The following is a 13,701-nucleotide window of genomic DNA, read 5'->3' on the forward strand; positions in this document are numbered from 1 at the left end:
ATTCTCCAATTTCCTTACGTGGGTGGGGCTTCCCCGAATGTCCTCGGGGATCCGAGCCGCTGAGCAATTTGGAGAACCCGCCCGTTTGAAGTGAACTGCGTCATACATCAAATCCAACACATACAAATACTGTACCCCCGCTTTCTTCTTTACCTTCATCAACAGTGCAGGGCATGAGTCGAGCGAACCTGCCTACCAAATCCCTGATCTGAGACAGGAAGGACAACATTACCAACAAGCTACCAACCAAAACCAACAATGTCAAACCTCACCTTCAACTGCGCCCTCATCACCGGCGGCGGCGGCGGCCTCGGCAAAGCGATCGCCAGCTACCTCCTGCGCAAGGGCAAGAAAGTCATTATCGCCGGCCGCACCGAGCAGACCCTGCGGCAAACCGCCCAGGAGATCGGGGCGACCGACTACTTCGTGCTGGACACGGGAGTGGTCTCGCAGATCCCGGCCTTCATCCGCACGCTCACGGCCCGATACCCCGAGGTCGACTGCCTGATCAACAACGCGGGCGTGCAGCGCCCGCTGGATGTGCTCGGGGACGCGCCCGCCGACTTCCTGGCCAAGGCCGACCAGGAGATCGACATCAACATCCGCGGGCCCATGCACCTGACGCTGGGCCTGCTGGAGCACTTCCGCGCACTCCCCCACGGCCGCGCGACGATCATGAATGTTTCATCCATCCTGGCGTTCGTGCCGTTCTCCGTCATCAACCCGGTGTATAATGGCACCAAGGCGTGGTTGCACTTCTGGTCGATGACGCTACGCACGCAGCTGGAGAAGGGCGGGTACGAGGGCATCAGGGTCGTGGAGGTCGTGCCGCCCTCCGTGGGGACGGATCTGCATCGCGACCGGTCGGATCCGGATGATAATAAGAAGCATAAGAATCCGAAGGCGTTGACGGTGGAGGAGTTTATGGAGTTTTTCATCAGGGGGTTGGAGGGTGGGCAAGATGTTATTGCGCCGGGGGTGAGTCAGGAGGTCGTTGATAAGTGGTATGCGCAGTTTGGGGGGGTGTATGATGAGCTCGCTGGGGAGCATAAGAAATGATTGGGATGGCACGGATGTTTAGGAAACATAGAGGGGAGTTTTGGAATTTGGGTTAGAATAATGAAAGTAAAGATTAGCGCTGCATTTCTGCAAACTGTTCTGCGGAGAAGCATAGGCAATAATGCTGCAAGAGATAAGGTAGAGTGGAGCGTCAATGTCTTCTCTGGTCATTCTCTATCATTCCGTACTCCTCTAGTAACGAAATCGGAGCTACATCATTTCCTGAGATCCGAGAGTGAACCACATCCTTGCCCCCAAGAACCTTTGATGGTTACACTCCTCCAGCCGTTCCCTGTCTCCCCATCATGACGGGGCCTTGGCTGACATTCCCGGTATCAAGCACCTTCATCCCAAGCCGGGTCTCATACGACGCCTGACTCTTTGCGGCCGAAGTCCGCAGCATCAGCCACCGCAAGTACGGCAGGGGGCGGACTACCTCATCCACACAGTCGATGAGCCACCCACCCAGCCCCTGCCCTTGGTACTCCGGTAGAACATATAAGTCGGTGAGGTAGGCGAACGTGACACCATCAGTTACCAGCCGGGCGAACCCGATCTGCTTCACATCGGCTACATTCAAGTCTCCGACCGGTCGCTGTGGGTGGCCGTTCTCATCATCGCAGAGTCGATGCGAGCGGAGGTCGTAGACGCCAAAACAGAAGGAATTCTCGATAATCTTCTTTAGAATATCTTCGGGAAACGGACTGGCCCAGTACATGTAGTCCTGTGCGAATGCATGGTTAATGGCCGTGGGCGAGAGATATCTCTTATCGGTGGAGATGAGGAATCCACCTCGGGTCCAGTGGATGGGTTCTGTGGGTAATGACATGCTTGATCACAGTGAAATCGTGCAAAAAAAATATAATGTCAACAATGGAGACTTCAACTATGAGAGATGGGTTTGACACAGTCACGGCAGACTTTATAGCAAATAAGCTCGTGGGGGTTGATGTTCGTTGAGTCATTCTAGTCGTCAGCGCTAGATTGGAAGTGGTATGGATGGTGGCGTGGCCCCTGCTAACCGCATCAAGTTACCATCGCATCACACCCTTAGTCAATGGTAGCAGAAACATCAACCCATCTGGACGATAGTCAAAACCATCTATTGATCACTCTTCGGAATCTGTTCATATGCAGGCAAGGCCCATTTCACCATCCATTCTGACTCGAGGGTCTGCTTAGTCGTACACCGTTCCTCTGGCCTAAATGCGAGCATCGGTCGTAGCATGTCAAAGATAGCATCCCGTTCATCGTCGCCAAGAACGGGCATCCCTTCCTGTCGTCTGGGCTGCTGCACGCTGTCTTCAAACCGATCGCTCCGAGACCGGAATGGACTGCGGTTGATGGGCCTGCCATCTTCGGTGAACTTTTCCCGTCGCGCCTCCCACCCCCTCCACCACTCCAACGGCAAGATGCCAAGGGTATCGACGTGCTCACGGGTCATGTCATCCTCCGTGGCAAGGAACCCTTCGAACAGTGGTCTTTGAGCTATGATAGACCATATTGTGCATGCAAGAGTCCAGATCATCAAAGGCTCGACTGGAGCGTGGGCACCTGCAAGAAAACCAATATCGATCTTCTCGAATTACCCGTGTTCTGGCAACGACACGCACCGATTGACAATACCAAGAAGACCAATGTACAGGCCCATTCACCGATCCGGGTCGTGTACGCCAACGACGGCGGTGTGATGGTGTACTGCGGAGTGATGACCCATGGGGTGGCGAAGAAGGAGCACAATGTCGGCGGGCAAGAGTCGTGGATTGGAGACAAAGGGTTCAAAATTTGTCTTAGGCCTGAGGTCCGCGGCGATGGTGGTTGAGCGAGGATTGGGCATGGTATGCGTACTATCTGTGGCGTGGCGGTTCTGGTACCAGGTCAAGGTAGCAGTGCTTGGAAAAAGAGGTGTATGGGTGCAGATCCGGGGGGCTTTCGTATCGACTTCTGTTGTGTAAGTTTTGAATATATGTAGCAATCTCCACTCGTCATATAGTTGTGGCTGCTTACCTAAATCACTGGCATACAAGGCTCGTTGGTTTATTCAGAAACGTAAAGGAAGGTTTAAAGGGTTGATACTGCAATCAACGGATATGTAGATTGTAAATCAATCGCGTGGATCCAGGACTGTTAACGAGCGAATAACATAACGTGTTTCTTGTGCGATGATAGTCAAGTCCTTCGTCCAAGTACGGCCACAGCCGCGACCCTTCCCCTCTGAATGGTACTCTTCATGTGTCCGTCCTTGCCTTCCTGCTTTTACAGCCTGCAGTAACTCGAGACCTTTAGTGGGGGCCACTGGCGCCGTTACCGCCATTACCTCCACTGCCTCCGCTACCCGTGTTTCCGCCGCTACCGCTGCTACCACCCCCGCTGTTGGAGCTGGAAACACCACCAGACGAAGTCAACGTGGCCGCGTAGCTCGCGCTGTAGCTGGCTGAAGTATCGATACCGATGGTGATCCACGAAAAGAGTCCATCCTCCACAGTGTCCCCAAGGAGAACGTACTCGAGCACCGGATCCGAGTCACTGTTCTCGGTCTCGGCTGCCAGGACCCGGTCATTGGCGTTGAGGGTGATAGCCACGGTGTTCTCACTGTACGGAGACAGCGCCTCCACCTGGGTAATGAGGTCCTGGTCGTAGAACAGCTGCCCGATATGGGCGATATTTCCGCCGGTCAGGGTCCCGTTGGACAGCACGGTCGCGCCAATGTGGGCAATGACATGCACGTGGGTGGCGCGGCCGCTGTAGTGGCCGGGGAAAATGGTGGTGAACTGCGCCACCCCGTCCGCGTCGGTGGGCTGCAGGCCGCGTAGCGCAGTGTTGTCCAGATTGCTGGCGTCGTTGCCGTTCCCGTTGCTGCTGTCCTGGACTCCGGAGTAGACGCCGGTGGAGTTGCAGTTCCAGACGTCGAAGTACAGATTCTCGATCGGCTCGCAGGTGTCGATGTCGATGAACTGCGCGTCCATCACGACAGACACTCCGGGCTCGTCGTCGGTCACGTCGGAGCGGATGTATTCGCCCTTGACCCAGAAGGGGCCAACTTCGCCTTCCGGGGACAGAATGCAGGACACATCGTCTGAGAAGAAGACGTCTTCGGACGAGTCGGCGGTCACACCGGTCAGGCTGGAGAGGTGAGAGGTGTTGATCACAGTCGTGAGGTCTCGAGCCTTGAGAAAGCCTACTACATGCATTAGGACTATTCGTGGAGAAGAACGGCTGTCGTGCTGTTGCAGTACTCACCCTCTTCTGCACTTCTCTTGGCTTTCTTGCTTGCGATATCGCGGCGACGAGCAGCCGCGCGAGCCTGCAGCGCACGAAACTCAGCTTTCTCCGCGCACTTGGACAAGCTGTTACGAGAATGACGAAGGAAGCTCCTTTTCAGTGCCACATTGGAGCCAATGTCTTCATGGCCGGGATGGGCCACCGCGACAGCGGCCATCCCTAGGACAACGAGTTTTGAGAAGGAGACCATGATCGATGCGAAGGCTCAAGAAATGGTAACTATCAAGCTTCTACTCTGGAGAAGCTGTTGCTGTCGTTGCTAGAGATAATTCCTCTCGAGACCCAGCGAGATATCGAGCGCTTTTATACCTCGTCTGCTCATACTTCCCCTCTCTTCACGGAAGGTGCAATATCGTTGTGCATCGCCGGTATCAAACATCTTCATTGCGGTCTTTCCGCTTACTAAGAGCGAAGAGGAGTATGGATGCCGCTTTTCCGTACCAGTCTGTATGCGAAGGACATGATGGTACAAACGTCGTCGTCAGCGTCTTGGCTCGAAATAGGTAGGGCAGGGTCCAACTCCGGCGGGGTCCGTGGACGCGCGTCGTTTCCTACCACTCACAGTGAACCCATTTCCAAGTCGCCAAGCATACCAATATTGCTTCACTTTACTTCAATCAACCATAAGCCCTTTATTCTTCTTGGCGTCGCCAAGAAAATACTATACCCCAGGCCAGGACGATTAAAGTTGCCCTTCTTGGAGCGGAATCGGGCCGTACCCGTGCCAGTCTCTTTGTCCAGCGCTCTGCCAAGGCCAGTTTCTCAGGCGCATGAGTCCGATGCAAAGAATCTGTTGGTGAATCGATTGTCTGGCAAAGGGTTCAAGCTTGCGCAATTGGCTGAATGCATCCTGTGATGCAGACTGCAGGTTGCATGAGAATCTTTCCTCCCATGCGCAAGGGTAGGAAGTAGAGTGAAGGGAGGGGAACGGACTTCAATTATCTTCCGTGTGATGATGAGTTCTGGATATATGCTATTTCACATATTATACCACTAGTCAGGGTGGAACGCCGGTCGCGGCTGGGATCTTTGTGTATAATAAATGATATGGAACACTTTGCTGAGCACATGTGGATCATGATACTGGCAATTGGGCTCACAGCCCGGAGCCGGTCCTGATGTTCTAGGTGTGTCCATCGCATGAGACAAACACTTTTTCAGAAATTCAATACTAAGTAATTCGTGTCCCATTCCAGGTCGGGGATGCCAGGCTACACTTTCGTCGCACGCCTAGATTTTTCTATTACAGCCCACAACGGGCAGGAACTCGTATCGCACATTGAATTCAAACATGCGTATGGGTATGTCGGAATCTGTTTGAGACCAGAAGATTCGGATTCATACCTTTACCCATTCTTAGAAGTCTTTACCTCTGATACATAGTGCCACTGTGCTTAACGTCCCATGACCTTTTATGGCAATTGAAGATTTCAACAGTAGTTTCTTGAACCATGTTTTGAAATCTTTTCATTGCCTTAAGCTCCTGTTCCAAAGCTTCATACCCTGGAGCGAAAACGGTCAGGAACATCCAGAGCAAAGCGCTTTTCTTGGCGAATCACAGCATCACACCTTACATATACTGTAACGTCCACGGTTTCTGGCATGCATCCACAGACTGTCCTTCATGTCACCAATGCAACACCCACGCTCTCCTTCTCCGATATCGGATAGATGTACTAGGCGCGCCGATCCTTACGCTCCCATGTGGTAAGAGAGACATCCTCACGTTACTAGTCCGTTGGTCTGAGAGCTCAGAGGGTATCCGTCGCGGTGGCGGAGCTATAGTCAGGCTGGTATGTCGCCTCCACCTGACCGTGTTTTGCTCGCCTTCTCATCGGATCTTTCCCTTCAATCTTTCAGACGGTATTTGTCCATGTTGGCGTATATATACGTGAAGGAGGTCACTCAAAAACTCGTATCATGTCTTGATGACTTTCAACCTAACCGATAGCTGTGGGTCACTAGGGCTTTTGGCATTGTGTCGAGGTTAGAAGACGGAGACCGGAAACCCCTTTGTTCTTCTCAGTATGACATTACTACCTCATTCCATTCATATCAGGCTGAATGTAAGCGCTACTAACTGTGTCGCCATCAAGCGATAAGGACTTCTCAGTCGAGCTGAATGTGTAGTGATGGCCGCTTGCGCAAGAACCCTTGTTCCTTCGGTGAATACTAGTGGAGGAGAAATGTGAACGAGCAGCTGATGCAGAGCGCCATTAGGATATTTCTTGGGATTTACGGAGATCTGGGACCACAAGAAATAAAGTGTTAAAACAATGTTTGTGGAAGGTTCCGTTCTTAGTGGTGGTTTTGCCTAAAACATATCGGAGATCATTCCGGTGCTGTGGTGTGTTGTTAGACCAGTGGGCCCTCGATTTACAACGTACTGTGCCTTTCCTTTTTGCTTTCTTAAAACACTGGCTTTCTTAATATATTGTACTTGCTATACTATGCAATTTCCGCGATATTCTGCATTGCTGACATAAGTTAGCCCTACACGCAGCCTGCTTCATCCAGCGATGCGGAACAGAATCGCAGGGAGCGGCCTCGGAATCGGCTTCGGAATGAGTCATGGAGGCTCAAGTGAGCTTAGCATCCGCTGGTTGTGAAGGAACCAAAGGTACTCCCAAAACACATAAATAAGCCTCCAGACTGCCCATTATCTCGTTGGAGGAACAGACCCCAGAAATAAAATCCAGATTTTGCTGCCCGTCATGCCCATCCTCTACAACCCCCAAACGCAAGAGCCGTACCTGCGCCTCCCGGCACCGCTCAGCCACATCATCCTCACCCCGCACCGACTGCACCAACTCGAGGAGACCATCGCCGCCAAAGTCCCGCTCCTCAATGACCCGCGCATCTACCTCAATCTAACCGGCCCCCCGTACCCCTATCTCCGCGAGCATGAAGAAGAATGGGTCAAATCCAAATGCGCGGCCGCTGAGCCCGTGCTTCAGGCTCTACGCGCCGAATTCCAGACGTCGGTTCCGCAGCAACGGTACTTTGACCTGTGTCCCTTCACGGTCATTCGGGAAGTCACAGAAGAGGACCCACAGACGGGCCATCCAAAACAGGATGTCTTGATTGGCGATATTGAGATCGCGCGGTACATGTTCTACGAGTATCGCCACGACAGTCCGGAACGAGCTGAGGCGCAGCGTCTGAATAATGAGCTGCCGCCGGGGGACGAGGGGATTGCGTGGGGGATTGGCTGTGAGTACACCGGTTATTCAATCTGCATCAGGCTATTCGTATTGTGCTGGACTCTGTTCACTAATGATACTCTCGTGTTCAGACTTCCTGGCACCGTCCCACCACGGCCGAGGAATCATGACTCTGGTCCTGCGGACGCTGATCCAGGACTGGGGAGTCCCGCGGATGAACACCAAGCGACTCATGGCGTCGGCGTTTGTCGAAAATGCCGGGAGTCTCCGCGTCTTCGAGAAGAATGGTTTCGAGGTGCTCTGCACCTTGGAAGACTGGGCGCCCTACCCGGAGAACAGAGGCGGGGGGTGGAAGTCGCTTACCGTTGTTCAGTGGCGGGGTTTCTGAGAAATTGCCAGCGTGTCTTATTTGTTTCGGTTGTATACTGCTTGGAGCGTGCTTCATCACTGCTGATTGGCGATGATTAATGTCCAGGAAATCTTCAAGCTTTCAGAATTTATGTGACCTTTCTGATAGGCTTTAAGGTTTTATCCAAGCCTGTATATACAATCAAGTGCGGTGGGAAGATGACTCAACTGCAATGGCGGCTAACTAGTCACTGTACTGTATGAATGGTTATCAGTTTACCCTATCATATAGCCCCGTACAGCGGAAGTTTGTACTTCTGGCATACATCTCATGGATTTCGGAACTAGAATATAGAGTTGACGCAGATCTCCACATGAATCACCCTAATTGGTACGTTCAGTTCCCCCTTAGTATGTATCTCCACGCTACGGTAGACTCAAAAACACCTCCAGCAACTTGGGAAAGTTCGGTGTTCCGAGTCCCGTCACGGGATCCCAACTACAAATTTACCGTTAGCATCACCTTGTGAATTGAGCGAAACCGTGATGGCTACATACCCAGGAGCAGTCGAGAATCCATCCGTTCCGCAGCCGGGATTCGTCCCGTTGGTGATGTCGTTCAGCGCATCCGCATTGCGATAGAGCACCGGGTTCAGGAATCCCACAGGGCCCTTGCCGGCAGCAATGCGCTTCTCGATGATGCGGTTGATCACCGAAGAGAAGATGGGGGTACCTGAACATAGATCAGCTCTATCGTCTTCTGATGGGGTCCCAGGAGGAGGTCGGTGGTGGACAACATACTAGCGCTGGTGCCTCCCTCAAGAATGTACTCGCCCGCATTGAACATGGCGATGTTGTCACCGTTGGCGGCGACATCGGGGTATCCGCGGCCCAGTCGGTTGTAGAGCCCGCCATTCTTGCCTATGTTGGCTGCGCCCTTGTAGTATGGGTAGGGTGGGTTGTGGTTTTTGAAATACCTACGCACATTGGGTTAGTTTCGAAGGCAGGATTGGTGATTAGTTGGACTGGGGCAACTGACTCAGCGACAGCCGCCGCTTGATAGCTTGGGATAGGGTAGATGTTGCTGAAGCCGCCTCCGGAGGCATACGCGATGGAGTATGGGTCGCCGATCGGGTCGTAGGCGGCGCTCTCGCCGTCGGCGACAGTGTACCCTGGATACAGTTTTGTCGCACCGACATTGGTGACCCACGGGCAGCTGCGTTCCCCTTAGCAAAGAGACATCTTCGTGGAGGTGTACGAGGCCTACCTGTTGGGGAACGCGGGACTGAAGATGGTTCCGTTTCCAAGACATCCGTCGTCGGTATAATCGCCCGGCGGGCCCGCGACGCCGTCGTCGCCGGAGGCGATCAGGATAGAAGTACCCTGAAGACCGAGTTTGAGGAACCTAGGATATTAGATTCGTGACTTTCCTCAGGGAGGAGGGGTTTATTCGTACTCGTTGCACTGACGCTTCTGATAATATTCCGGAAGATCGTCTTCCTGCAAGCCGTAGGATATAGAGATAACGTTGGTGGGCTTGTAGGTGCCGCACATCAGCTGTCCGGTGTACCCTCCTTGGTTTGTGTCGGGGTAGACGGGGTCAAGGCCTGATGCATCGCCGCATTCGCCGTCCGCACAGTAGGTACAGTATGACTGAGGGACCTTAGTTAGCGCGGTATGTCTTGGGGAGAGGAAAGCACTTACCCCATCAAGCGCATCGAGAAAGGTGTTGAAGAACCCCGAGGTGTAGATCTCTTCACTAGCGTAGTTGTAGTCATCATTCTGGAACAATGTGATTTCCTGGGGGTAAACAATGGGGTATGCCAGCTGAAAGTCCAGGTCCGACTCTGCTCCGGCCTCATCAACCGGAACAGGTGCCTCGGCCCCGTCGATAAATGCAGGCTTGGGATGCGTGCCACTGGGAATCCAGCGTGTGAAGTTCTTGAAAAATAAATCCAGGTCTTCTTGGGCGTAGTAGTCGCCCTCCTCGAAGATCCCGAGTGAGTTCTTGGGGCTCACATCTTTGCTTGCCGCAGGAATCTTGTACAATGCCGCCACGCAAGCAGGGGTAATGGCTTCGTCACAGGTGGCAAGCGAGGAGGGGTTCGGGGTTGTTTTCTTGGCAGGCTGGTACCGCAGAGGTTTTCGGCCGGCCTGTCGCTTTCTCGAAGTCAGTGGCAGGATCACACCGGGCTTGATGTAGTCGACGTGCTGCGTGACAGACTGGGGAAGACGGTATCTAATCTTTGTCAATACAGATTCCACGTGTGGGAGAGTCAAAGAGGCTTACTGATCGGTGGCAATGGCGGTCGAACCAGTGACCGCGTTCTTGTAATGATAGTACTGGGTGTGGAGAAGAGTCTCTGCCTCTGCAGTCGTCGCGTTGAAAACAATCCAAGCCTTGTTCTTTGTCTGGGAAAGCCGAGAGCTGTCAACCCCGGCTTCGATGAGCCATTGCCTCACAGCAGTGACGGTTTCATTCGAGGGAGCAAAGGTCTCGGCCACTTTCTCTGGTGTCCAGAACTTTGCGTAGTTAGGAGAGACTGAGTCCGATCTGTTGTATCTCGTCAGTTGTGATTGACATAGGCTCGAGAAAACAACCACATACACATCCATCAAGTATTCATACCCGCGGTCGAGGTTGTTTTGAGTCAACCCGATTCGCACAATCACGTTCTCGGTCCCGTTCACACGAGCAGCCTTCTGCCACAGGGTAGAGGCGCTACTGCGCTTTTCATGGACGACATGATCAGATGCAGGGAGGGCCCCCGACAATGCCGCCAAGGACAATGCGACGAAGGAGGACAGAAACTTCATTTTGACTTGCAGCCTGACCGTGGAGATGAAACAATGGCAGTCTGACGGGAACATTTATAATCTCGTCACCTGGGCTCAGTGGGCCGGTCAATCTCCGTTTCCTCCGACGGAGGTGACATTGGTCCTGCAGAAGGGTTCATCTAGCGCCTTGATTGAATATAGCTCAATATGCCGTTTTAGTCACTTGGTGAGGATACGATAAGAATCTTGCCGTGCTGATTCGCCTATCAGGGACATGGCCCGCTTTGAGTGCTGAGACCATCTCCACTTGACCTGCATTAGTGGCCCATCACGCAAGCTTGATTGCGGCAGACAATTCACAAATGCTTAGCATAGGCTCGAGAGCAGTGCCGTTGTCTTAGACTGTTGCCAGACGGAGGATTATCTGCAACCCGTAGCAGAAGATGAGGGCGCGTTGGGAAGTTGACATACAATTTCTGGATGAATTAGTTGGTTACACTAACCACAAAATATCATTCTGCGCTCGTGGAAACATACCCGACTAGTGGCTGAGTAGGTCTGACTAGGGGTATACCAGGTTATGAAAAGCCTAAGGCGTGTTGTATCGGTCTCGCTAGACTTGAGTTGCCCTAACCGACGATCCGGCTACCGGGTACTGTATAGCCACAAAGGTGAAAAGTAGGGCTTCCCGTACACTCATCGACAAAGACCACCCTACCCAACCTCACATCAGACAACCACTTCCATCTTCAGGAAGAATATCTCTTGGGAGTAAATCACTGCTATGCTTGTTCGAAAAAAGGATGTAATAAAGAATACAAGGTGGGCGCCATGCAGCCTTTCCCGACCAGACAATAAATCAAAGACACGACGGAGTTATACAAAGAAGAACAGATACTTTGTTCAGACCTCAACAAGGCAATCATCTCCCCTGTTTATACCCTGCGTCCTGGGCTCTCCATGTGTATATAATGACCCAAAACATCAGGCTGTGACGATTTAGCCAACAGTCGCAACTCGAGAACTACGCGTAGTCCAACAACTCGACCTTCACCAAGATCCCCACCTGGGCTCTCTATTGCACCAGAGATAAGCGCGATTACACCCCGGAGAGCAATTCAGTTCAAAGATGTTGCCACCAGAGGAACGGAGACAGCAGCAGGCGGTGGTAGAATCCGTGCCCTCGGACATGGATGGTTACAGCGACTTGAAATGCGAGATTTGTCACCAGCACCAACATCCAATTCAGGGCACTTTATTCTGGCGGTGCTCGAGGTGTGGCGGGATGCACCATGACGAATGCGTCGTTTTGCAGCCAGAATTCGACGCCAATGGTCTTCCCACCAAATTTGGCTGCACCAAATGCAGAACCCCTTGGTTTCTGCGCAGCGAGCTTTGTTGCACTGGGGATTGCGGCGAAGAGAACGGGCCCGAGGGGGCCGATGTGGACGAAAGTCTTGATCTGCCGGAGCAGCATCAACCACCCGTCGCCGCAGAGGTGCACCGGGGCTGCCGGCAAGTTGGGTCTCATATTCCCATGTCCGATCGACTGGAATCATCCGACGAACACTTCATTTGCGAAGTACGCGGTCCGAGAAATATTCCATGTGACATACGAACTAGCAGCAAAGCCAAGATTAAGAGGCGCCGCCAGAGGAAGCACCTCTACTACAAATGCCCACACTGCCCTTCGCAGTACTCATGGGAGACTAGTCTTAGCCAACATCTTAGGGGCAAGCACCCAAAAGACCCTTCCAGGTGCCAGTGGTGTAGGATGTGGCTTCCGACAATAGCCGCTCGAGAGGCTCATGAAGCCAATGCGGACCGGCGTCAGCCCTGTCTTAAGTGTGGTGAGTGGTTTAGTGGATTGGATTGGCTTGAATTCCATACCGCCAGATGCCCTAGCGACACGAAATAGGGGATAAATTTGCTGCTCTGGTCAAGCAAAAGTTCAAACAAACATCACGCCAGAAGGAGTCGACTTCTTGAACATATTTAGACTTATACCATCACCAGTCAACGTCTATACAATTCGAAACTCTTACAAACACTTCATGATAGTCAGGTGGCTGTATGTATCACGGCTAAATCTTTCCTTTGCACTCAGATGAGGATCGAACTTCGATCGATCGTAAATGTCACCCTTCCGGATGACTTCAAGTCTTACAAGCTCTCCCGGGTCGATTCCATATGCTGTCAATGCGAGGGAGCACTGGAAGAAAACATGAACATAGACATACTCAGAAGCCACTCAAAGATAAATAGCGGGATGACCAAAGCGCTGTAGCTAGGCGATTGGTTTCCCTTGCTTTTTCATTGTTCTTTTTTATGTACACTAGTGTGAGCAGCCTTCGGAAAACCGTATTACTATCTCATCTACGTTGAAGAATCCGCGTCCGACTAAAGGGTTGCAACATGGATTGCTGAGAAGATTGCAAAATTGGGCTGATTCTCAATTGTGGAAGCCCTACATCTCTAGCCTAGGTTACAACCACGTCTGTCGATAATCGTCAAACGTGATTGTCGTCGCCAATATACGCCAACCGCTATTGTTGGCAGCGCGGAATCTATCTTCAGCTGCCCTCAGCACCTTAGACTTGTCTCCTTGGCTAGAGTGCTGCCATATATACGAATTGACCTTAGGTGCCAAGATACGCATCAAACTACGCGGTGCATTTAGGACTTTTACAACCTCCGTGACTCTAGTGTCTCTTCTTTTATCTTAATCTGTGGACGAAGTAAGTCAAATATGCGTTCTGCTATGCGGAACAATGTTTCGTTAGCAAGCTCAGCCGAGACTGGAGAAGCGAGATGCCCGTACCCTAGTGGCATCGCTCGTGGCGCCTCGGTCGCTGAGCACCGTCTACACCCTGATCGGGGTGGTGAGCTCGGTCGGCATGTTGATCGCGGGCCCTCTTCTCGCGGGCATGTTTCACCTGGGAATGGTGCTCGGCGACCTCTGGGTGGGTCTGCCATTCTTGGTTGCAGCCGGGTTTTACGCGCTGGTGCTTGCTGTGATCTCTGCGGTTAGGGTTGGGGCTGTGGAAAGGGAATGATATGAGCGGTGGAG

At 52.5% G+C, this 13,701-nt stretch overlaps 8 protein-coding genes across 8 annotated transcripts; 4 read left to right on the plus strand and 4 right to left on the minus strand.

Moving 5' to 3' along the window:
* Window positions 1–135: 135 nt before the first annotated feature.
* Window positions 136–1,102, plus strand: BO95DRAFT_204657 (putative short-chain dehydrogenases/reductase). Its single transcript, XM_025581061.1, has one exon. The coding sequence runs from the start codon at window positions 259–261 to the stop codon at window positions 1,057–1,059; it is 801 nt and encodes a 266-aa protein (XP_025440081.1). The 5' UTR covers window positions 136–258; the 3' UTR covers window positions 1,060–1,102.
* A 56-nt stretch (window positions 1,103–1,158) lies between these two features.
* On the minus strand, window positions 1,159–1,959 carry BO95DRAFT_444949 (GNAT family N-acetyltransferase). Its single transcript, XM_025587014.1, has one exon. The coding sequence runs from the start codon at window positions 1,886–1,888 to the stop codon at window positions 1,331–1,333; it is 558 nt and encodes a 185-aa protein (XP_025440082.1). The 5' UTR covers window positions 1,889–1,959; the 3' UTR covers window positions 1,159–1,330.
* A 176-nt stretch (window positions 1,960–2,135) lies between these two features.
* On the minus strand, window positions 2,136–3,078 carry BO95DRAFT_393856 (uncharacterized protein). The gene has a single exon (XM_025583677.1). The coding sequence runs from the start codon at window positions 2,585–2,587 to the stop codon at window positions 2,162–2,164; it is 426 nt and encodes a 141-aa protein (XP_025440083.1). The 5' UTR covers window positions 2,588–3,078; the 3' UTR covers window positions 2,136–2,161.
* BO95DRAFT_204660 (uncharacterized protein) lies at window positions 2,681–3,090 on the plus strand. Its single transcript, XM_025581062.1, has one exon. It carries the CDS (start codon window positions 2,775–2,777, stop codon window positions 3,012–3,014), a length of 240 nt encoding a protein of 79 aa, XP_025440084.1. The 5' UTR covers window positions 2,681–2,774; the 3' UTR covers window positions 3,015–3,090.
* A 251-nt stretch (window positions 3,091–3,341) lies between these two features.
* BO95DRAFT_501323 (intradiol ring-cleavage dioxygenase) lies at window positions 3,342–4,531 on the minus strand (the record flags this gene model as incomplete). Its single annotated transcript, XM_025591006.1, has 2 exons — window positions 3,342–4,237; window positions 4,312–4,531. 2 exons carry the CDS (start codon window positions 4,529–4,531, stop codon window positions 3,342–3,344), a joined length of 1,116 nt encoding a protein of 371 aa, XP_025440085.1.
* Window positions 4,532–6,975: 2,444 nt separating this feature from the next.
* BO95DRAFT_418246 (GNAT family N-acetyltransferase) lies at window positions 6,976–7,893 on the plus strand (the record flags this gene model as incomplete). Its single annotated transcript, XM_025584449.1, has 2 exons — window positions 6,976–7,554; window positions 7,586–7,893. The coding sequence occupies exons 1-2, from the start codon at window positions 7,056–7,058 to the stop codon at window positions 7,891–7,893; spliced, it is 807 nt and encodes a 268-aa protein (XP_025440086.1). The 5' UTR covers window positions 6,976–7,055.
* Window positions 7,894–8,279: 386 nt separating this feature from the next.
* On the minus strand, window positions 8,280–10,670 carry BO95DRAFT_433777 (S53 family peptidase; the record flags this gene model as incomplete). Its single annotated transcript, XM_025585110.1, has 9 exons — window positions 8,280–8,352; window positions 8,412–8,586; window positions 8,655–8,830; window positions 8,893–9,069; window positions 9,121–9,258; window positions 9,310–9,506; window positions 9,558–10,092; window positions 10,144–10,407; window positions 10,462–10,670. 9 exons carry the CDS (start codon window positions 10,668–10,670, stop codon window positions 8,280–8,282), a joined length of 1,944 nt encoding a protein of 647 aa, XP_025440087.1.
* A 1,090-nt stretch (window positions 10,671–11,760) lies between these two features.
* BO95DRAFT_465711 (uncharacterized protein) lies at window positions 11,761–13,687 on the plus strand (the record flags this gene model as incomplete). The annotated part of the gene is made up of 2 exons (XM_025589158.1): window positions 11,761–12,213; window positions 13,415–13,687. 2 exons carry the CDS (start codon window positions 11,761–11,763, stop codon window positions 13,685–13,687), a joined length of 726 nt encoding a protein of 241 aa, XP_025440088.1.
* Window positions 13,688–13,701: the final 14 nt, after the last annotated feature.

The sequence above is a fragment of the Aspergillus brunneoviolaceus genome (assembly GCF_003184695.1).
Source record: "Aspergillus brunneoviolaceus CBS 621.78 unplaced genomic scaffold BO95scaffold_52, whole genome shotgun sequence".
Taxonomy (NCBI): Eukaryota; Fungi; Ascomycota; class Eurotiomycetes; order Eurotiales; family Aspergillaceae; genus Aspergillus; species Aspergillus brunneoviolaceus.

Bases quoted from the DNA above. Each gene is read 5' to 3' on its own strand.
- BO95DRAFT_204657 (XM_025581061.1), top strand. From the start codon at position 259: ATGTCAAACCTCACCTTCAACTGCGCCCTCATCACCGGCGGCGGCGGC.
- BO95DRAFT_444949 (XM_025587014.1), bottom strand. From the start codon at position 1,888: ATGTCATTACCCACAGAACCCATCCACTGGACCCGAGGTGGATTCCTC.
- BO95DRAFT_393856 (XM_025583677.1), bottom strand. From the start codon at position 2,587: ATGATCTGGACTCTTGCATGCACAATATGGTCTATCATAGCTCAAAGA.
- BO95DRAFT_204660 (XM_025581062.1), top strand. From the start codon at position 2,775: ATGGGGTGGCGAAGAAGGAGCACAATGTCGGCGGGCAAGAGTCGTGGA.